The sequence below is a fragment of the Pan paniscus genome, chromosome 23 (assembly GCF_029289425.2).
Source record: "Pan paniscus chromosome 23, NHGRI_mPanPan1-v2.0_pri, whole genome shotgun sequence".
In the NCBI taxonomy this organism is placed as follows: domain Eukaryota; kingdom Metazoa; phylum Chordata; class Mammalia; order Primates; family Hominidae; genus Pan; species Pan paniscus.
This window is the reverse complement of record NC_085927.1, coordinates 53,389,826-53,413,922: the sequence shown is the minus strand read 5'-3', so window position 1 is coordinate 53,413,922 and position 24,097 is coordinate 53,389,826. Positions and strand designations below refer to the sequence as shown.

The window sequence follows — 24,097 nt, the reverse complement described above, 5'->3', positions numbered from 1 at the left end:
AAAGTAGGGCTGATGACACCGCCTTGCAGGGCTGAGAGGTCACATGTGAGTGTGTGTACTTGAGATGGCAGCACGGCCCTTGATTTTTCCATTGATTCACACCACGTGGTGGCTGTTTCTTTTTTCTTTTTTTTTTTTTATAAGACAGAGTCTTGCTCTGTTGCTCAGGCTGGAGTACAGTGGCATGATCTCCGCTCATTGCAACCTCTGCCTCCCGGGTTGAAGCGATTCTCCTGCCTCAGCCTCTCGAGTAGCTGGGATTACAGGTGCCCACCACCATGCCTGGCTAATTTTTGTGTTTTTTAGGAGAGACGGGGTTTCACCATGTTGGCCAGGCTGGTCTCGAACTCCTGACCTCGTGATCTACCCACCGCAGCCTCCCGAAGTGTTGGGATTGTGGGCGTGAGCCACCCCACCCAGTCAGTGGCTGTTTCTTAACAATAAAAAGCCTGGTAAAAACAAAAACAAAAACAAAAAAAACAAAAAACAAAAAACAACAACAACAACAAACCCAGGGGGTCTTTGGCACTTCATGGCCCTTGATTTGTCCACTGATGCACACCACATGATGGCTGTTTCTTAAAAATAAAAGTGCCTGGTTAAAAAAAACAAACAAAACAAAATGGGGTCTCTGGCACTCCCTTGCCCCAGCACCGACAAGGCCCTGTCCTTCTCCACACTCTTCGCTCGCTGCCCTTCTTCTCCTCCTTAGGGCCTTGGCACTGGCTGTTCTCCAGTCCCCAGCTGACTCTTTTGCATCCATCTTTGCTCAAGAAAAAGAGCCTATAGCCAAAGTGCATGTAAACCTACAAACCTGCAAACCTACTATCTTTTTTTTTTTTTTTTTTTTTGCCTTCAAACCTACTGTCCCACCGTGCTGTACCTCTGTCTTCTGTTTATTGTCTGTCTCCCCACTACTGGAATGGAAATCCTTCTAGGGATGCCTCTTTGATTCACTAGACATGTCCCAACACCTACAGGAGCATCTGGCATGTCATAGGTACTCAACTAGTGTTTATTGAGAATGAGTGTGTATTTCACATGTCTATATGTAAAACCACTGGCTTTTTCAATTCTTGGTTCCGTTTTTAAAGTACCGATTCTAGTACAAAGACAAAGTTGTAATTTCTCTAATGTTGTAATTTTGCTAATGATGGTAATAAGAAAATGATAATGATACAGACTTATAATATTTCCGGGATATCTTTTAATGTCAGTATTACACTGAGGCTGTAAAACATCTTCAAAATTAGTTCTTAGATGAGCCATCAGCTCATTGCATTAGAATAATCATGCAGTGTTTGCTTTAAAGGAGTTATTTGTTTTCCTGATTTTAGGGTATATCTGCAATGTACTCTCTTTCAGGGATAAGCTTATGGACCGCCATCAAGATATCAGCAAAGCATTCACCAAAACTGATCAATCCAAAACCAACTACATATCCATATGCAAGATGCAGGAAGTGCTGGAAGAATGTGGCTGTTCTCTTACCGAAGGGGAGCTGACCCGTCTGCTAAACAGGTCTTTTTGGACTCAGTTAAATATGTTTCTCATGGCCCTGAAAAACATACTGGAGAATTGCCTTTGTTTCTTCTGTATGTCCGCCCAAACAGCCTTCTGAGATGAAAATACCCTCCATGTCTTCCTGTTTGCTGGGATACATTAGAATGGGTTTGAGTCTACCCAAAGCAATAGAAGAAAGCCCCCTGACAAATGCATAACTTTTCCTGATGTGTCTTAGCAGCAGTGCCACCATTTCTTAACATTAGTGGGGGTTTTTTTGTTTACTTGGTTGTTTTGTTTTTTTGAGATGGAGTCTCGCTCTATCACCCAGGCTGGAGTGCAGTGGTGCGATCTCAGCTCACTGCAACCTCTGCCTCCTGGGTTCAAGTGATTCTCGTGCCTCAGGCTCCCAAGTAGCTGGGATTACAGGGGTACACCACCACGCCTGGCCAATTTTTATATTTTTAGTAGAGAGGGGGTTTCACCATGTTGGCCAGGCTGGTCTCAAACTCCTGACCTCAGGTGATCCGCCCACCTCAGTCTCCCAAAGTGCTGGGATTATAGGCGTGAGCCACTGCGCCCGGCCAATGTCCCTACTTCTAAGTGACAGGCATATATTGCTACTTCTTGATTTTTCACTTTTAGGCAGTTTCTATTTGACTGACTACCAAGAAAATGTGAGTTTAACTCTTTTCACCCATCCCATGCCACCAACCATCTCAGCCCCCTCAGCCTCCGTTACCTCATGGAAACACAAGAAAACTTACCTCCGCATGCCACATGCCTATCGTATTGCTGCGTCAGTTTTGGTTCGCTCCACATTCTAGATCTACATTTGCTGTGACTAGCTCATCACTTTTCTTTTCTACATAGCACTTTTTCCCTGAAGTCAAATTATCCTATTTCTTCTGTTCATTTAGTTTCCTATGTACTTATTCTCCTACTAATTAAATCCCCAATTTAATCTCTTTCCAATCCATCGAGACACGTCAGCTAATCTGTCAGCTTCATCTTCTTGAAGATTGCCCTTTTCATGTTCTTCAATTCTTAGAAAGTTTCTTGACTTATTTTATTAATGAATTCCTCCCCTGTTCTATTTTTTCTGAAACTCCTATTGTTACTGAATATTGAACTGCCTGGACTGTTCTCTCACATATTTTAAATCTTTTTTTCTTCTTTCTCTTTTTCTACCTTCTGGGAGATTTCCTCAATTTTAGCTCCCAGTCCTTCTTTGAGATTTTTGTTTCTGCTACCATACTTATATTTCTAATTACTAGAGCTCATTTTAGTTCTCTGTGTGTTCCTTTTTTATAACATCCTACTCTTGTTTCATGGATGTGCTATCTCATTTCTCTGAAGGTATTAACAATAGGCTTTTAAAAAAAGTTTTCTTTACCAGATAAGTCTCTCCTCAGTGTTGCTTTTTAAAACTATTACTCATGTTGGATATTTTCTTCAAAAATATGTCCATACTAAGAGTGGAGGACGGGGCACTGAGGTGCAGATTAGAAGTTCTACACAGATAGGTGGAGCTTGTTGACTTTGGATTGAAATGTATGGTAATCTGGCTTGAAGTTTTCTTGGGGGCCCCCAATGTCAGTATCTTTAATACTTTTTGTTTGGCCTTTTCAGATTTACCAGAGAATAGACTTGCCAAACAAAATACAAGATGCTCAGTTAAATTAGGACTTAAGATAGACAATAATTTTTAAATATGTCTCATGTAATATTTGAGTTATACTAAAAATTTTGTTGTTTATCTGAAATTCTAATTCAACTATGTATCCCTGTAGATTTGGTATGTTGATTTGTTTATTTGTTTGCTAATTGGGCAACCCAATGAGAGAAGACTCTTTGGTCTCCTGTTGTCAGCACTCTAGGAACTGACTGGGCACAGAAGGCTGGATATTTCACCAGTCACTGTGGTAAGCTGAATCATCCCTCCCAAAGATATACAGGTCCTGATTCCTGGAATCTGTGGGCATTACCTTACTTGGAAAAAGGATCTTTTTAGATACACACAACTAAGCTAAGGACCTGGAGAAGGGAAGATGAGCCTGGATTATCTGGATGGGCCTTCAATGCCATCACAGGTGTCCTTATAAGAGGGAGGCAGAGGGAGATTTGACACAGACAAAGAGAAGGCCATGTGACCAGGGAGGCAAAGAGTAGAGTGATGTGGCCACAAGCCAGGGACTGCCAACTGCTCCCAGAAGCTGAAAGAGGCAAATAACAGATTATCTTCTAGAATCTCCAGGGAAAGTACAGTCCTGCCAACAACAGGGAACTCATTTTAGATTCTGGTGTCCAGAACTGTAAGAGAATCAATGTGTGTTGCTTTAAGCCACCAGGTATGTACTATTTTGGTACAAAGCCATAGGAAACTAACAGTCAGTGTATACACTTTTTATTAATCCTCCCCTTTTCATTAAGAACCCTCCCTACCTTGGACTAGGACAGATGCCCTCCTGCTCAGAAGCAACATCTCCGGAGAATATATCTCCAGGTCTTCCATTAGGGTTGGGAGGGACAGGCACCCAGACACGTGAAGTCTGGCAAGAGGTCTGGGGTCTGCTTGCTTCCCAGTCTTTTAATCAACCCTATTTTAACTCCTCCTTTAGCTCCACTTCTAGATATACCTGATATCATCAGTTCCAGAGCCTCTGAGGGTATTTGCAGGACATATCAGATTTTCTGTCTTCCACATTCCCTCTGTTTGTTTTAGGAAGTGATTTCTTAGATTCTGATACATCTATTCCCATTATCCATAGATGCTGCAGCAGCTGTTCTCTTCTTCCACATACTCCTAGTCCTTCGGAGTTTATGCCAGCGGTCCCCAAACTCCAAGCATCAGAACCATTGCAAGGGCTCATTAAAACTCAAGATTGTTGGGTCCCTCTCCCAAAGTTTCTGATTCAGTGGGCTCGGGAGTGTGCATTCATAACAAGGGCTCAGGTGATGCTGATGGACTCTTGCACCCCACCTTGAGAACCACTGTTTTATACCTTTTTAAAACTCCCTTTTCTGTCATTTTAGAAGAGTTTTGAGTGGTAACAGAACTAGATATGTGTGTTCAAGCCACTTTATTTAACTGGAAGTCTTATTCTCATACACTTTTACCCTGAAACAACTTGAGCTAATTGCCTTCTCTGACTCCTATTTCTGTCTGTATAATTTAGCCGTGCTGACAGAATGCATGACTCTTATGTCCCTCACTTTGTAAGGGGAGAATATTAGCACCCCTTTCCTCTTTAAAACATTGTTTATCCCTTGAGCCCAGGAATTCAAGGCTGCAATGAGCTGTGATTGCACCACTGTACTCCAGCCTCACAAAAAAAGCGAGACCACGTCACAAAAAAAAAAAAAAAAAAAAAATCAGTTGTTGCTCAAGAGTTTACAGTATACATTTAGAGCTAGCCTAAGCCCACCTTTAAGTAACATAATACAACTTAATGGGAAGTACAGGAAACTTATAAAAGGGTATTTCCAATTTCTCCCTTCTGTACCTGATAACATGGCTGTCATTCATTTACCCGTGTGCTTTAATCACCCAACACATGGTTGTTATTATTACTCCATTGATCAACTAAGAGTGAGAAAAAAAAGATGTTATTTTACCGTTATTTATTCCTTCTCCGACACCCTTCTTTTCTTGATGTAGATATGTATGATTTTCCTTCTCTCTGGAGAATGTCTTTTTACATTTCTTGAAGGATAGGGCTGCTGGTAATGAAGTCTCTCAGTTTTATTTGTCTGAGAAAGTCTTTATTTATCCCTTATTTCTGACAGAGAATACTGGATTTAGCATTCTAGGTTTAAACTGTTGAAATATTTCAACACTTCAAATATTTCAGTCCACTCTCCTCTTGTTTGCATGATTTCTGGCAAGAAGCCTGATGTATTATAATTCATTATCTTTGTTTCTCTATAGATAAGGGTGTTTTCCTAAGATTTTCTGGCTTATTTCAAGATTTTCTCTTTGTCTTTAGTTTTCTCCAGTTTGAATATAGTATGTTTAGGTATAGATTTGGGGGGATTTATCCTGCTTGGTGTTCTCTGAACTTCCTGGATGTGTAATTTGCTGTCTGTCATTAATTTTGGGAATGTTTCTACCATTATTAATTAAAATGGGTTTTTGTTTTTGTTTGTTCTCTTGTTTTGTTTCTTTGTTTGTTTGCTTATTTCTCTTTCTCTTTCTGGTATTCCAATGATGCAGGTGTTACACATTTTGAAATTTTCCCAGTCTTTGGATATCTTGTCCTATCCACCCTCTCCCCGTTCTTTTTTTTCTTTGCATTTCAGTTTCAGAGGTTTCTACTGATATACTTCAAGCTCACTAATTCTCTCCTCAACCATGTCCGGTCTGCTGATGAGCACATCAAAGCCATTCTTCATTTCTGTTGCAGTGGCTTTTTTTTTTTTTAATTTCTGGCATTTTCTTTTAATTCTTTCTTAGAGTTTCCATCTCTGATTACATTGCCCAGTTGTTCTTGCATGTTGTCTACTTTTTCCATAAGAACACTTTACATATTAACCATAGTTATTTTAAATTCCCTATCTGATAATTTCAAAATATGTGTCATATATGAGTCTGCTTCTGCAGCTTGCTTGGTTTCTTCATACTGTGTCTTTTCTTGACTGTTTATATGCATTGTACTTTTTGTTGTTGTCAAAAGCCAGACAGGAACTGAGGTATATAGGCCTTTAGAGATTTTATGTTCATTTGGCTAGGAGTTAGGATATGTTTAATGTTTGCTGTAGCTATTGGTGCAAAGGCTCCAATTTCCTCCAGTGTCCTTGTTTTTTCCTCTCCTGTTTTCGTGGGTTTCCCTAGGAGCTCCTTCTTAAATAGAGTATGTGTTTTGCAGTTCTTTCAGTTGTAATCCATTATTATTTCACTACAGCTGGGTTGATGTGGTGGTAAAATATTGGGGAGGGGAAACATTCTATAGTTTTACGATTACATTTCTGTCTTTTAGCGGGCTGAGTCCATGGGCTACAACCTTTAGAAATGTTTATTGGTTTTTTTTTCCACTTAGGTAAAACAGGAATGCTAGAGGGGGCTGGAGTTGGCTGATTGCCCTTCCCCTAAAGCTAAGATAAGGCTCTCAGAAAGTCTTTTCCCTTGGAAAGTTGTTATAGAGAAGGCTGGGGACATATTTCACCAGGACTGCTCTTCCCCTTCCCCTGCCAGAACCCTGAGGGGATCTTTCTCAGATCTTCACTGTGAGAAGCTAGTGAGACTCCTGAAGTTAAAGCCCATGAAAGTGGTGGTGGGGGTGGGGAGGTACGTAAGACTGGGCCCCCAGAATTTCTTACTCTTACACTAGTCCACACTCAGCCTCTACCAATTTGCAAAGATTACCATGTAAGTATTCTCGCCAGCCTGTGCCTCCAAAGGCTTTTGCTCCAGGAAAGCAGGCCCCAGCTGTGATTCTCTGCATGTGCCTGTCTCTCCAAGTTTCAGGTTGACATTTTGCCCTATGACCTCAATTCTTCTCCTCCTCCCTCTGCCACTTTCCCCACTCCTTCCATGTCCAGCTTTTGGCAGCTACACTTGGATTTTTCCTTTGGATAGGTAGTTAAATTTAACCTTCTGTCCTGCAGCCACAACCAATTCCTTCCTGCTTGGTTCATAGGTTGATTCTAAAACTTTAAAACTATTAAATACCATTTCATTATTATAACTATGTAAATATTTTTCAGTGTCCAGGTAATGAAGGAAAACTAGCTTGTTTTCCAGGGGTACTATCCCTGAGCCTCTAGCCTTAGTGTCAAATAGATTCTCTTGTAGATTACACCAATTGCTGAAAATCATTTCACATATGTCTCAGTCCCTTTGGGCTGCCATAAAAAAATGTAAACTGTGTGGCTTATAAACAACAGAAATTCATTTCTCGCAGTTCTGGAGGCTAGGAAGTCCAGAATTGAGGTACCAGCAGATTTAATATCTGCTGAAAATGTCCTGGATCATAGATGTCTGTCTTTTCACTGTAACCTCATGTGGCAGAAGGGACAAAGGTCTCTCTGGGGCCTCCTTTATGAAGGCACTAATCTCATTCATGAGGGCTCGGTTTTCATGACCTAATCACCTCCCAAAGGCCTCGCCTGCTAAAAGGTCATTACCCTAGGAGTTAACATTTTAACATATGAATTTTGGGGGGACACAAATAGACCATAGCAATGTTTTAAATTTGTTTCATATCTATACTTTGATTTTATTGGATAGGTTGTTTCCTGGAGTTTAATTTATTCTTTATTTTCTTTATGATATTTGCCTTTGTTTTACCTTGTCAAATAAAGACAAATCCATTCTTAAGTAAAAGAGACTTTATCTGAAAAGACTATTGCAACAAGGAGAGGAAGATTATTACAATGGAGAGAATGCCCCAACCATGAAATCCATAAGCATCTCAAAGAGCAAGCAGAAGAGGGCTTTTCTTTAATAGGGAAGAGTAAACAAGGATAAAAGAACCAAGCATGGGGAGTAAGATGAATAGATGCTATGACCAGACAGCTGGGCAAGAAACATCTTTCCTGTGGTCAGAGTCCCTGAGGAGCAATTAGGGAGGGGCTATTCCACATTCTGATGCTGGCTTAGGCTGAGGTGGGTCCAAGTTCAAGGTTCTGGAGAAAAGAGAGTAGCTTAACTAAACTGTGGTCAGGTAGTAGGTATTTTGTCCAGATTAGTCAGTGGGAACAAACAGTTCAGCTAATAATTTATGAGACAGAGATTGGGAATTTGGAGGGTCTATGTCCTTGCTATCAAAGGTAAACCTTGGGGCATCTATGAATCTTTTCTAGGTCATATGGGGAAAAGGTAGTTGTTTGCAGTAGCCTTATCCAGGGACATTAAGGTTGGGGTGATTTCTTTAACCATGACTTTTTTCTAGAACAGGGCTAAGATAATGTTTAATATTTTTGACCTTCAGGTTTCCCCAGCATTCTATTCCACTTTCTCCTCTCTTGAGTTTTTTTCCCCTGGCATCTGTATCTGATAACCTGGTGCCCTCCCACCCCCTGCCACATTTTCCTGCTCTAGGTCTGTGATCTAGCATCCTGTGCTGCCTCCACTATTATCTAGGTTGGATCCCCTGTCTCCTATATCCCACATCTCTTTGTTTCTTGATTTACATTCTTCTTTTGCTGGAGTACTTCCTGAAGTAATCTCATAAGAACGGGTGGACAGGAAGTAAATTTTCTGAGTTCTTATTGAACTGAAACTTTTTAAATTCTTCTTCACACACATTGCTGGCTTGTCTGAGCATAGACTCTTAGGAAGAAAATAATTCCCTTAAAAGTTGGAAGACATTGATCCATTGTGTTTGAGCTATGAGAAGTCCAACGCCTGTGTGTGTGTGTGTGTGTGTGTGTGTGTGTGTGTGTATAGAAAGGAAGGACCATTTCATCCTCAAATGCCTATATGTTTTTTTCTTCCTTAAACAGGATCTCCTCTCACTGAATCTATTTCCAGCTGAACAAGAATTCATATGCATTCAATGAATAAATCATGGAAAAATAGCAGATAAATTAACTAAATGATTATAAGAGATTCTTGTTAAAACATAGTTAGGCTTGATACTTTTATAAACAACAACAAAAGGACTAGGATTTCTGAAGCCCACCTTTGAATGCGGGTGATCAACTTTTTTATGTATTGAAACCTTAATAAGGATCCATTGCACAGTTGCTTGTTTCTTCTCAAAGACCTCTTGATGATAAACATCTCTGTTACTTGTAATTATATGTAGATTATTCTTTTCTAGATCCAAAATAGACTTTTCTAAATACTACTGAGATTAGCATATGCATATGATTTTATTACTACATTTTAATACCACGTTGGCAATTTATCCCGCTGATGAAATAGTGTTGATTGTCCTTCTCCTTGGTGTCTCCATCATGCAAGCCGACCCGACGCAGAGCCTGTGCAAGGCGGCTCTGCAGCTGTGGGTTGGAAAAGCTCAGCTCTTGGCTCATCTTCTTTAGAAGCAGATATCTGAGTCACTGGAAACTTCTCTCTCCACCTTACCGGCATTCCAAGCTCTTCTACGTTGACACTTGAGCCCAATCCTGGCTGAGAGAAAGTTTAGGTGTTTAAGTGCCAGCAATTCCCCAGGAATTTAAGTTGTAGAAATGTGAACTTTGAATGCAATTAAACTTTATTTTAATTATTTTGCGTCTTTAATAGATATGCTATATGTTCCGTGAGACTTTTGGATTTTACCTCACAATTTAGTCTTCCAGAACTTAGGTAATTTCTTCTGTGTCAGAGTCAAGGAGATGAATGAGCCTCTGCTTCCATAGGGATGTCCTTGCTGAGCCATCGATGCAGGTGGAATTTTTATTTGAGAAAATCCTCAGCTAGATAGGTTTTGTAAAATATCTTTTGAGTGCTTTCAGCTTGACAACTTCATTTCAACCACTCCTGAAAGAGAGTTTAATGTATTTCTTACTCAGTTCCTCTTCTTCTTTTCACTGTCTTTGACATGTTTCCTCTCTTTTAAATCCCACTGCAATTTATGAGTCCAGGCCCTTCTTGGTTAAGGCCTCCATGACCCCAGGAGCCCCCCATCCAGACTGCTGCTCTCCCACCACTGCCACCACCCCACAGTCTCACTTCCAGACTGTCTTTGAGCTGCTGTCAGATTTATCTTCCCATGATGCTGCTATGCGAATGTCACATCCCTGCCAACATACTTTCACGTGCCCCCGTCATAGGGCCAGATTCTCAGCAGACACCTCCCTTACCATCTTCTGCAAAGCCACGAACCCTGATATCCAGCCTTCAAGCCTCAGGTCTTCAGGTCGGGCAGCTGTGGCCCCCCGGCTGTCAGTGAACTGCACTCTCACCTCTCATCACCCTGTGTCCTCGTATTGCAGGATGTGTGTGTCTACCTGAGAGCAGAGCTAACTGCCATGTCTGCACCTACAGCGAGGGGAATGGTGTCTTAAAATTATTCATTTTCCCCACATTGCCCTGTGCTCAGCAACTGTTGAATGAATAAGCAGTAGGGTAGCTTTTTAAAATGAATATGTTCTTTTCTTCCTTTTGGGACAAGTTGGGGAGTCAGCCGGCATGATAATGCTATCAATTACCTCGACTTCCTGAGAGCAGTGGAGAACAGCAAGTCAACAGGAGCTCAGCCCAAGGAAAAAGAAGAGAGCATGCCAATCAGTTTTGCAACGCTGAATCCACAGGAGGTTGTGAGGAAGATCCAAGAAGTAGTTGAGTCCTCCCAGCTGGCTTTGTCCACGGTATGACAGGCTGAAAGTGCTTTACTGTGAAAACTCATCTTGATTCATGAAAACACCTCTCAGCCCCACCCTGAAACCCCTCCCACCTCTGTTCATTCTCCTTGGGGTGTCTAGTTAACCATGAGCAGAGTTTTTATGTGGGTAAATGTGTATCCACTCTTCCACCCCAGCATGTGCTCTCTGAGATGGGAGTGCTCAGCATTTAGAAATGCTGATTCTGGGGTGAGGACATGGGGCTCTGGGCAAAAAAGGCAGAAAACAGAGGCCCTTGGGCAAGAGTGGGCTCAGCGCATCCTGGGAGCTCTCAACACAGCCAAGCACTGGGTCCACAGAGATGAAGGACTCAAAGTGGCCTTGAAGAGGTTGAACTGAGCCGGGTTGTGGCACAGAGACTTCATTGTGAAGTCCTCCAGGAGCAAGGGGAGTCACCTGAGTAGGTTGACATTCTACCGCCTCCATCTGCATGGTGCTTTAGACGGTGTATGGAATGATGCCTGTGTGTACGGATTGATGCCTATGTGCATGGAATGATGCTTGCATGTAGGCAATGATGCCTGTGTGTAGGGAATGATGCCTGTGCGTACGGAATGATGCCTGCATGTACGGAATGATGTCTGCATGTAGGGAATGATGCCTGAGTGTAGGGAATAATGCCTGCATATAGAGAATGATGCCTGCGTGTAGGGAATGATGCCTGCATGTATGGAATGATGCTTGCATGTAGGGAATGATGCCTGCGTGTACGGAATGATGCCTGCATGTAGGGAATGATGCCTGCATGTAGGGAATGATGCCTGCATGTAGGGAATGATGCCTGCGTGTAGGGTATGATGCCTGCATGTAGGAATAATGCCTGCGTGTAGGGAATGATGCCTGCATGTATGGAATGATGCCTATGTGTATGGAATGATGCTTGTATGTAAGCAATGATGCCTACGTGTACGGAATGATGCCTATATGTATGGAATGATGCTTGCATGTAGGGAATGATGCCTGCATGCAGGGAATGATGCCTGCGTGTAGGGAATAGAGAATAATGCCTGCATGTAGGGAATGATGCCTGCGTGTAGGGAATGATGCCTGCATGTACGGAATGATGCCTATGTGTATGGAATGATGCTTGCATGTAAGCAATGATGCCTACATGTACAGAATGATGCCTATATGTATGGAATGATGCTTGCATGTAGGGAATGATGCCTGCATGTACAGAATGATGCCTGCATGCAGGGAATGATGCCTGCGTGTAGGGAATGATGCCTATGTGCAGGGAATGATACCTGCGTGTAGGGAATGATACCTGCCTGTAGAGAATGATGCCTATCTGTAGGGAATAATGCCTGCGTGTAGGGAATGATGCCTGCGTGTAGGGAATGATGCCTGCGTGTAGGGAATGATGCCTGCGTGTAGGGAATGATGCCTGCGTGTAGGGAATGATGCCTGCGTGTAGGGAATGATGCTTGTGTGTGTGGAGTACTGATGCCGTGAACTGTGCTGGTGTCCTTGGATATTGTGCTTGGAACCAGCCTCCTGGTGAGGTGGTGCTCCCAGGTGAGTTTCTGTGTGTCAGCGTCAAGAAGGGAAGATGCTATCTGCAGAGGGCAGGCATCGAAGATGAACAAGGCAGCGTCGGAACCATCCTGTGGGAAACCGGCACCCAGAGCCCAAACAGCCACAGCAACCCAGACTGAAAGATCCACTCAACACCTCTCAGTCCCCACAGTGAACATCCCTTCTAACATCACAGAGTCCTGGCTCCACACACTCTAGAGGGCTTCCCAGGGTGCTGGGGGGCCACAAGCCCTAATGAGAGTTCATGAGTCTTTTTCTCTTTGATCATAACCTTGCAAGGTGGGGCTCTTGATTCCACTCTACAGGAAGGGAAACTGAGGCTCAGCATGAATAAACCTGCCCAGGGTCACACAGGGACTATGGAGCAGAGCCCAGAACCTGAGGAGGAAGGGGAAATGGACTTGTCACAGCCCTTCTTTTCCAAATCCAGGTGGTTTGAAGAATTGAAGTCCTGAAGATCTTTACTAGAGATGTGATGTCTACTGCCCATGACTTCTTCTGAGGATCAACCTTAGTTAGTGTCTTGACTTTTGAAGAAATCAAGGCTAGTGACCCTTTTAGGGTATCAGACTCTTGGAGGTGGGAATCACTCACTCTCCACTCCTGAGATCTATTTTAAACTTTTTTTTTTGTAAATCACATCCCAATTTCCTTGGTGTAGGGAAGCAAGGTGGGCTCCGGAGTCCCGGTGCAGTGTGAGGGATTAGTGGGGAGGGAAGGAGTGAGGAGGGGCAGCCCAGCCAGCTGAGCTTCGCAGGAGGCTCCTCTTCACACCTGAGCCTGCCGCTGCCATTGCCCCTGCGGCACAGTTGTCTGTGTTCATTCTTATGATCGTTCTCCTTAACATTTGAGATCCCCACGGGCCAGGTACCTGGATGGGGGCATTTTCCAGTAAACTTAGGAAAACTTACACCTGCCCTCTGAGTTAAGTCCATCTTTACAGTAAAGAAGCTAAAGTTTAGAGAGGTTCAGGACTTATGGTGGGCAGCAGAGCCCAGGTTCCCAGAACAACTCCCGGCTAGGGGATTTCCCACGTACACAGCTACCTCGTGTTACCACGAACTACATGAAAATGTGAAGCTATCTGATGTTTTAAGGTTAATTTGATTACACATATGCCATCACCCTGTTGGGCCAATGGGGCGTGCCTAATTAGCCCCGAATGAGAATTAACTACAAGGGTGTGGGGTTTGCAGGCATGCTAAATTCTTCCTTTAAAAAAGATCTTAATCTACCCCTGGATGCAGATTTCCTGGTGTAATAAAAATGAATGATTTTATTTCGACAGATGGAAAAAAAATGTGCTTTCTTTTTATAGCACATTTTTGCACTTTTTCAGTTTAACTACTCTACTGTAGGATTCGCAACGTGTGCCCCCGCCGCTCCAGTGCAGACCCAGGGCAGCTTCTCATGATGCGAGGCCACTCAGGCTCTGGCCGAGACTCAGGAAAGGACAGCAGCCTCAGCACACAAGCCTGGCTGTGAAGGACAGGGGTGGGGTCAGGGTGGTCCCCTGATCCCTCCTCCCAGCTGCTCCCAAAGTCAGACTCCTGCCTTGAGACACCAGCCCTGATGCGATGCGGTGGGGTCTCTCCTGAGCCTCCTGTTACAACTAATTAACACTTAAAGGAAGTAGAATGTAAGGGTCAAGAGAGCTTGAGCAAGTTGCTCTCTGCTCTGCTCTGTAAAACAGGGATCCTGGGAGCAGGGGCAAGGCTTCCATCAGGAAGGTTACGGGTGCTTGGGGCCAGGATTCCTCTTTATTCTCCTTCCTCCTCACATCCAAATAGGAGCAAGTAAGGCAAATTTCCTCTAGAACTCATAAGCTCCCATACTGCGTTCATATCGTACTTGTCTCAGTCCTTCAATAATGGTGCATTTATTTAGTAATTTAGAATTTGCAAGGTACTTTTATATACTAGGCTTCATTTGCATTCAGCAGAAACAGTACTTAAGGAAAGTGTTTTAGAAGTATTCATTTGACAGTAGGATTTGCCATCTTTTTTTCTTTTCTTTCTTTTTAGGCATTTTCTGCATTGGATAAAGAGGATACAGGATTTGTAAAGGCTACAGAATTCGGACAAGTTCTTAAGGATTTCTGTTACAAACTAACGGACAATCAGTATCATTATTTTTTGAGGAAACTAAGAATTCATCTAACCCCCTGTATAAATTGGAAATATTTTCTCCAGAACTTTAGCTGTTTCCTTGAGGAGGTAAGAATGTCTGCAGCACATAAGCATCTCTTTGAAAATGAGCTAAAATTAGTTTTTACAAAATGGATAATTGATTAGAACCATATCAGATAAATTGGCAATCACCTCATGTAATTAGCTCATTCTAAATGAAAAACTGGTATAAATTATATACAGAGTATTAGAAGGTGAATATGCATCCTTTACTTTGTTGGAAATTTTTATTTTATTTTATTTTATTTTTCAAAGAGGTTTGGCAGCTTGTTTTCTCTGGTTGATTTAGCGTTCTAAGGAGTCTTAGATCCCAGAAGATGATCTGGGAAATGAGATTACTAAAGCAAACAGCATGAACATTTTTAAGGTTTCAGGTTAATAATAACAGCAGCAAACACTATAGCATGTCTTCTATGTACCTGCCACTATTTCTAGTCCTTTGTATATATATTAACATGTGTAATCACGTTGAGGTCACTATGAGATACAAGCTGTTACTATCCCCAGTTGAGAGATGAGGCCTTGGCACAGAGACATTAAGTATTATCCACAGTCACCCAGCTAGTGAGTAATGGGGCTGGTTTGTAAGCCTGACTCCAGGTTCCTAAACACTGTGGTTTTTGTGATTTTTTTTCATCTTTGCCATTTAGATGGATGTTTCTAAACAAAATACACTATTGTGTTGCATGCCTTTAAGCTTTATGTAAGTGATATTATATTGAATGTTGTATCTGCACTTATTTTTTCTTATAGTAATGTATTTTAGATTTATCCATGTTAATATGTTGGCTTTAGTTGATGCACTTAAGCTGCTATAAAAAGTCGGTGGCTCATGCCTGTAATCCCAGCACTTTGGGAGGCCGAGGTGGGCAGATTACCTGAGGTCAGGAGTTTGAAACCAGCCTGGCCTACATGATGAAACCCCATCTCCACTGAAAATACCAAAAAAAAAAAAAAAAAAACATAGCTGGATGTGGTGGCTGGTGCCTGTAATCCCAGCTACTCAGGAGGCTGAGGCTGGAGAATCACTTGAACCCAGGAGGCGGAGGTTGCAGTGAGCCGAGATTGCACCACTACACTCCAGCCTGGGTGACAGAGCAAGACTCTGTCTCAAAACAAACAAACAAACAACAACAACAACAACAACAAAAACAGTCTATTAACTGAATATATGATTGTGAATAACATGCTGCCATTCGGTCATCACCCTCCTGCTAATGAACATGCAGGTTGTTCTCAGTTTCCTTCATTACAAGCAAAGCACCAGTCACCCTTCTGTGCCTGTCTCCTTGTGTGCACACACTGGAGCTACTCTGCATGGAATTGCTGACGGGAGGGCGGGTCCATGTTCAGCTTCTCAGAAACGGCCAGCATTCTCCTAAGTGGTTGTACAGTGTACAGCCCCACCAGTGGTACAGGGGAGTTCCTGACACTCCACATCCCTGCCGTCCCTTGGTATTGTTAAACATTTTAACTTCTACCATCTGATCCTTAGTAAGGTCAGACACTTTGATGGGTTGTCAACTATTCAGGTCTCGTTGTCTACAAATGACCTGAAAGGCTTTAAGCCCTTGGTTGTCATGTGCGTCACAAATACCTTCTGCTGGTCCGTGGCTTGTCTTTGCTCTTGTTTTATAGTGACCCTTGCTATTTTTATGATTATATTTTTTTTGTCATTTTAAAAGGAATACATATTCATGGGAGACATTGGGGACAATGCAAAAAATATACATAAAAAAGGATAGCAGTAATCTAGACCCCACGATGATGGGGATGATGACAAGAACAACCTTGGCCACCATTTGGTGAGCACCTACTAAGCTCTGGGCCCTTCACCTGCGATTTCTCATCTCACTGTCATGCCTGTTGGGGAAGGCGGAGTAGACAGGCTCCCAGAAGTCATGTAGCCACCTGAGCTCAGCAAGGAGTGGCAAGCCGGAGGGTTCGGCTTCAGAGCTGGTGTTCTTTCTATGCACTACCCTGCCTTAAAGAAGTTTTTTTTTTTTTTCTAATGCATTTTTTTACATAGTGGAGATGACAGTGTATATATATTCATGTATCCTGCTTTTTTTTCACTTAACGTTAAATTGTACCGTGTCACTTAAAGATTTCCCAAACATCAGCTAAAAGGTCTATATAACATTCCACCCACTCCCTTATTTTTAAGCATTTAGGATTTTATTTTCCAGCTTTTGCCTCTGTAATTTACAGTGAACACTTTGCATGTAAATCTCTATCTACATGTTGGGTTCATTCCTTAGGAAAGATCCAAGAAATAAAATAACTGGAGTCAAGGGATAGGAATAGTTTTATTGATCTTAAAAGCAGCCCCTTATATATATTTTAAGTAATTCTGTCCTATTGGGTTGGACTGTATGAAATTACCATTTTTAAAGTCATAAATGATTGAATATTGACAATTTCATATGATTTAAGCTGACATTCGTAGAAGTTGTTTATGTCCATTATATACTGTTTGGAATATGCTGATACATTTGAAGAAAATAATTACAATCACCCCTTGGGACAACTAGTATTAATACTTTGGCATGTTTGTGCCCAGTCCTTTTTTATTTATTTATTTATTTTTTTGAGACAGACTCACTCTTGTTGCCCAGGCTGGAGTGCAATGGCACAATCTCGGCTTACCACAACCTCCACCTCCTGGGTTCAAGCGATTCTCCTGCCTCAGCCGCCCGAGTAGCTGGGATTACAGGTGTGCACCACCATGCCAGGCTAATTTTTGTATATTTAGTAGAGATGGGGTTTCTCCATGTTGGTCGGGCTAGTCTCAAACTCCTACCTCAGGTGATCCACCAGCCTCGGCCTCCCAAAGTGCTGGGATTACAGGCATAAGCCACCGTGCCCGGCCCCTTTTTATTATATGAATGTCCTTTAGGAGTGGGGCTGAGACAGACCATGTATACTGCTGAGTTTGGGGGTTGTGTTCTGAACTCTTGCAAGTCTTTTTTTTAACAAACATTTTTCATTTGTATCAAAGTAACATATGCCCATATAGAAATAAAATTGAATTGTTGCAAAAGATTTAAAAACAGAGATCACTTGACTCACCCATTTAACCTCCAGTCCTGCTCCCCAAGAACAATCACTTTTATTTTGTTTTTTTGCTGTTTCTTCAGCTGCATATATTCCTGTCTCTCAATAATATTCTTACCCTGCCATTTCCTAAATGATCAGTCTTAGGCGTTATTCACCAATGTGCTGATTTGATAGATGAGGGATCCCACTCTCCTCTTCCAGCTCCGCTGGCCTCACCTCCGGGGTCCCCTGGCCTGTTCTCTCCTGCCTTTTCGCCTCCTGTGGTAGCACTGGCATTCTCTGGGGTCTTCATTTTCCTCTAAAGCATGGATTCCATCTAGCATGTGCCATTCCATCGTGTGGGTTCATTCACTCTCTCATGACACGTGTTTCCTATGGCCCATGTGTACCAGGTGCTGAGCTGGGTGCCAGGTTTAGCAGCAAAGTAAACAAATGCAGTCCCTGCCTCCAGAAGCCCCCATTCTAGCGAGGGGGACAGAGCAGGAGTGAGTGACTCAGTCACATGTCAGGTTCCAGCAGCAGCTGGGAGAAAAATGGAGCAGAGCAGAAGGGAGGGCCTGTCGAGGGGCGACATCCGAGCGACAAGGAGGGGAGGGAGTGAGCAGTGACATCGGACAAGGGACTGGCCGGCACCGCTAGTGCGATGGCATCCACAGGAAGGGGCCAATTGGTTTGGGGGCAGATGAAGGAGAGGTCTAAGGAGATGGGGCCAGGGAGCGAAGGAGCCAGGCGGCCGTAGGCTTGGGGTCCTTGTAAAGACTTTGGCTTTGACTCTGAGTGACATGGGGACTGTCTTGGGCTGCTCAGGAGCTATAGCAAGATACCCCTAAAGGACCTGCAAGTGGAGAAGACTGGGCTTGAAGCTCCATGTCTGCTGTCCCACCTCAGCGAGGCTTGAGTGTCCTCATGCACGAGTCGCAAGGAGCCTCTGCTGATCCTGGAATTGCTGGACCAAGGAGAGAACATTCCTAAAGCTTTATGTGCTGTCAGCTTGCCTCCTGCAACATTGGTTAGTTCTGCCCAGTTCGCATCACAAAGAGTTGCCTTCACCTCCAGAAGCACCTGCTCAACATCCTCATGAGAAAATTGCAGCAAGAGTGAAGAGGAGAAATGTGCTTCAGACAGGGACTAACCACGGTGGACTAGGAACCGTGGATGCAGAGGTGGCACTGTCCCTGCAGCACGCATCCCTGCACCGGCCACCTCCTGCCCTGTCCCATCAGTGTGCGATCTGTTTTCTGGGAATTCAATGGGATCAACCCCCTAAATTGGCCTAGGAGGATGTGCCTGGCCGAGAAGCTAACACCTGAGCTCAGACAAATCGGAAAAGCATGCATTTACCAGGAGGACGAGTAAATCCTTGAGCAAATGATTTCTGGGCTGGAAGGGCAGCGTGAAACTGCAAGGAACATGACATGGCAGGAGGAGAGGGGTGACCGCAGAGCAAGGGGTGACCGCAAGCAGTTCTGGTTGTAGTAAATGACAGAGTAGGTGAGAGTTTCCTTTTGTCCTGTTTGTTTGCCATCGGGAGCAGGAGGTGGTGGCAGAGACAGACCACCTGCGTCCTGCAACATTGGCTGCAGAGTTTAGGTCCCTTTGTCTGAATAAAGAAGAATCACTGAGGACTTCTGAGCGAGGGAGCCAGACAGCCTCCTCCAGGGCAGCTGCAGGGGACGGCAGCCGGGGAAGAACCCCAGACTGCATTCATCATTAACTTCTCCAGTTTAACCCCAAGTTGTTGTGTTTTTCTAATAGAAGGGAAAAGAAGTAATGAATAATAGGAATAGTTAATGCATCATCCTTAAGCTCATTAAATATGATACCACCCATCCTTTTCCTCTGGGGGATGCACAGGAGGTAAGTAATTAAAAGGAGATTACCAAAATGTAATTAAGACAGTCGGCAACTCTCCCCGCAAAGCAAGTTCACCGTGAGTAATCCCCAGCCAAAGCAATCCATTCTCAGAGAGAGAAAAACTGGAATTGTAGTTAAGACATTGCCTAAGACCTTGAGTAAACTGAAAGCACACAGAGAGTAAAGATGACAATTTTACACCTACTCATAATCCATTTCTTATATTGGGTATGCCATCAAATCTGTCTTCCAAAACTGCTATTATTCTTAAGCCTCCTCGGCCTGTCACAGCAGCACGTGAAAATGATCTGAGCTCTTCTCCCAGCAAGGGCCGCGGGCTTCCTGCCCCTGCTGTGTGGCTTGACCATGAGTCCTCCCCTGTCATTGCTCCTTCCTCATACTGCTTCGTTAAGCACCACTCAAATCAGACAGCGCTTCTTAAAGTGCAGGTCCCAGGCCGCTGCTCTGCAGACCAGCCCGCCCCAGGGCTCCATGGTGGGGGAGTCCAGGGCTCTTGCTGTGCAGAAGGCCTGGGGCTCATCCTCCTGGCACTGTCCTGGCCTTGAGAACCAGCCCAGGGGGCACAGAGGCCTGCGAGCTTCCGGGAAGGGAAGGCGACGTGTGTCTTTTCAGACGGGAGCAAGGAGTTGGTCCCATGCGCCTGGAAGCCATCACATCCCCTTTCAAGATGAGAAGCGCTGGCCTAGAAGGCATAAAGGAGGAACAAGGCATCGAAGCAAAAATGCTACCCAGTGGCTTGGTGAAAAAGCCGAACAGGAAAAAAAAAAAAAAAAAAAAGAGAAGACCTAAACGGCAGCACACACACCTTCTCATGAGATTCCCACAAACTGGGAAAACATCATCTGGATTTCTCTCCCCAGCAAATACCCGTTCTTCACTTCTAGAAAAACATTTTACATTCAAAGTGCCATGTGCAAAGTGTAGAGTATCACCTTGTTTTTAGAAAATCGTTCCTGTTTAACATTTCCCTTAAATCTTAAAGTGCAATTTCAGTTTCTTCAGTGAGTATAAAAATAACGCTCAGTGCAGAAATAGAATTTTTAAAAGACATAGTAGAAACCCATATAAAATCTTTCCACTTTATTACCATGGAAATAATGGAATTTTTTAACAAAACACATCCTTATTCAATACAGAGTAATTATTTTGTCACATTCTAGCAAGCAGAGAGCCAATGAGATCTTTCCTCACTTTGTGTGGAAATATACAATCTCGAAAGTCATTCAGTTATATGTTAAATAACTTGAAGAGGTTTTTTGTTCCAAGAGAGAATTGAAGAATGTAGTTTTCAACCAAAGGGATGGTAAAGTACATCAAAATGTTTGTAATCTTTTATGAACATCATATTTATATTCGCTGCCAACAGTGTTACTCCAATTTATCTTTCTTTTTATTGTAAATATAATGGTGTCTACGTATTTTCAATGAATATGGTAAAGAATGGGGAAGTTTCGTTTTCAGGAAAGGGCTCTAAGATAATTGTAAATAAATTAAGTAAATTATTAAGATATTAGCATTACTGTTATTTACCCTTGCTCTTGATGGCAAGAAAAGCTAAGTCTTCTTGATGTAATTTCAGCGATTTTAACTATTTCCCTTGGATTTCACTCTCTACTTGCCAATGCAAAATTCACTACCTGCCATCCTGTAGGTTGGTGGCACTGTGGCAAGTCTTGAGGGGTAACTCAGGCTGACTTGGACTCTCAGGGGGGCCTTGGAGACAGGCCAGGGTGCAGGGGCTGCTAGGCCCCTTGTGCCACGCTAAGGCAGAAGGAGTATTATCGCAGGCCACCCAGCAGGGCCTACAGGCATCGTCACGTGGTGGTCCAGTGGGAACCAGGCAGACCCGATGCATCCACTTCTCCTCCTCAGCCTTTGAGCTTGGTAAGCTTGCTGCCCTCCTGGGGGAAGCCCAGGGACCTTGGCATGGGTGGTGTCTGCTTCCTGTAGAGCTTCTGTGTCTACACGGGTCCTAGCACTGTCCCAGTATCTGCACTAATATGGATCACCTCCTTAAAGCCAGCTGTAGTGATAAAAGCAACAGAATGAAAGTCGCATCATCACGGAAAGTTGGCAAGGAGGTTGCACAGGCTGCTGAGATTCACTCTCACTTAGCGTGCTACAGAGTTATTCTTTTGCTGTTCAAACTTTCTCCCAAGTCCCGATTGGCTGTGGCGACACTGCAGCTCTTCCATGCATGCGTCCTGGGTCTGGCCTGGCTCTGAAGCCTCCCTTTAGAAAGGAGTATGAGTCCCCCTCCAACCCCGGTTCCCAGTAGCATGGACAGGGTAGGAACTCGGCATGTGCCAGGCAAGCTCTGCCGGAAGTAGCACAGGGCCAGCCACCAAAGGGAGGGAGGCACAGTTTCTGATGCCTCTTGCAGGAATGTGAGGGGGCCACACCAGGCTTTCCCCACCTGGGCCCTGTGAAGGGTGGTCACATGGGCCCCCTTCCCCACTGGAGAAGCCCCCTTTCAAACACAGCTGTGTCAGGCAGAAGACAAGGCTATCGTGAACCTGTTGGTGAAGTTGGAAGAAGCACATCAGACAGAATTTCTGGTAATCGTTTTAATTTGTGTGGTTGAATTTTCTCAAACCTGGGAGTCCCATGTCCCCCAGGGCAGGGATGAGTTCTCATTCTCCCTTGTGCCCCAGCCCTATGCAGCACACCCCGTGGCAGGACCTCAGCCAGGCCCCATGGAAATGCATGGTGCAGGGGACACTGCTCACCTCCTCCAGCACCTGCCTTGTGTTAATCACCGCTCTGGCATCCTCAGAGCACTCCCGCCTCATTCCCCTGAACCCGGATCAGGATTCTTCTTGATTCCTAGCCTCCACGGGAAGCCCTCTATATATTCAAACTAAATGGACAACGGTGCAACCAGCCCAGGCAGGCTCCCCGTTCATTTGGTCCCTCCAGAGCCACGACAATCATTTGTGGATCAATTAAGCATCAGAGTTGAGTCACACCAGTGATTCTATGAGGTCATGATCCTATCAAGAAGCCAGGTACCAATCCAAGAATGTATTGTCCCAAGTAAGTCTTGCAGAGAAAATCCAAAATACAGATGTTACCAGCATCTTAACTGTCATCACACACCCAGGAAGGTAACTTGTAGTGTGGCTGCTTATGTTCTGGCTCAGGATGCTGCACTGGACTGGACGAATCTCAACACTCAACATTCAGCAAGTGAGAATGAGAATGTGTGCCTGGCTCTGGGCCAGGCCCTGGGGTTCAGGCTTGTGGTGGGGACAAGGAGCCTCATTTGCAGAGGAGGAAAGTGGGTGGGCGTCTCAAAACATGAGCTTCTTCAGGAGTGGGGGTTTTGGCTCACTGCTCTGTTGCTCCTGCCTGTGAGTGTGCCTGGCACGTCATGGGCCCTGGTCAGTGTTGCTGAGTTGGGATTTTCAGGAGGCTTCTGTGTTCTTGCACATGTGGTAGGTGGTTGGACTTGGGTGAAATCGGAGGAGCATGGCTTTGGAGTCAAACAGTCTCCATTTCCAGCACCGGCTGGCAGGAGCTTGGAACTGAGCCCTACTTACTTTGTCTGTACAGCAGGGAGAGCTGTGGCTGCCTCGCAGGGTGATGTGAGGACCAGAGAAGATTCCCTGTTGCCCAGCTCAGTGCCTGGGTAAAGGAGACGCAGGAAGGAAGGCCACTGGTACTCTGGGGTCAGTTTTCAGTAAGCACTGGTTGAATTCACTTGAAGCTTGACTTGACTGATGGCCTTTGCAAAGGAAGTTCTGGAATCTTCAGATTAGCTATTGTTCATTGCCCAGAAGGAATCCTTGTGTGGTAAGAGATCCCACGCCTGGGCAGCAGTTATGCCACCAGAAAGCCTGGAACTGCGCCTGGAAATCTGGTGAAACTGCCTCACTTGTGCAAACAGCGTGCTGGAGTATCTACTCCCATCAGGCAATAACCTGGGCCCGACCTCCTGATGCACCAGAGGCTCCCCTCAGGCATGTGCTGAGCCCTTTGGAGGCCAGCGTCCGTTTCTTGATCCGGCAGCGAGGTCTGTAGCAGGCAGCTTCCTCAGAGCTTCCACTTTATTTTCATCTGGATTTTTTAATGTTTTATCTTTTTTTTTTTTGACAGGCAGTTTTCCTGCTGTTGTTATTTTTAGCATTCATTTATTCACTGTAAATACAAATGAAGATACAGTACAATTAATTTCTTTGCTAATCAAAATATTTGATAAAATGAAGTAATTTTTCAATTCTTAGAAGTAATTACACCATTCTTTAAAAGGAAGTGAGGAGTTCTTTACTGAGTGTTTCTAATTAGGAGTTTTTGCTACCTGCTGAGTTCTTATTCTGTGTGAAGTTTCAGGACTTTTTTTTTTTCTCCTGTAAGGAATCATAGAAAAAAACCATATAATTGTCTCTGTAAGTATTCAGAACAAAACTTAGTATATGAATCATACAGTCAGATGAGCTAATTATAACCTTCATAATTACATTAATATGCAGATATATTTCTAGTCTAGCAGCTAGATGGACCTTGCTAACCACTTTGTCACAACCTGTTGTTCTAGGGTGGGTGACCGCCATCTTGGATACTCACCAAGGGCCACAAAGCCCCTTTGCAATTTGTCCATTTCATGGAACGCTGATGACTAAAAAGCCATCTGTGCTCAA

The 24,097-nt window shown here is 43.9% G+C and overlaps 1 protein-coding gene across 2 annotated transcripts in view; it reads left to right on the top strand.

The window, feature by feature from the left end:
• The window catches only part of EFCAB6 (EF-hand calcium binding domain 6), a 293,210-nt gene that overhangs the window by 225,719 nt on the left and 43,394 nt on the right, over positions 1–24,097 (top strand). For both annotated transcript variants that reach the window (XM_055105420.2, XM_055105421.2), the window contains exons 25-27: positions 1,366–1,521; positions 10,566–10,761; positions 14,358–14,549. In XM_055105420.2, the coding sequence (XP_054961395.2) occupies positions 1,366–1,521; positions 10,566–10,761; positions 14,358–14,549 (544 nt within the window). The remainder of the gene's footprint in view (positions 1–1,365; positions 1,522–10,565; positions 10,762–14,357; positions 14,550–24,097) is intronic.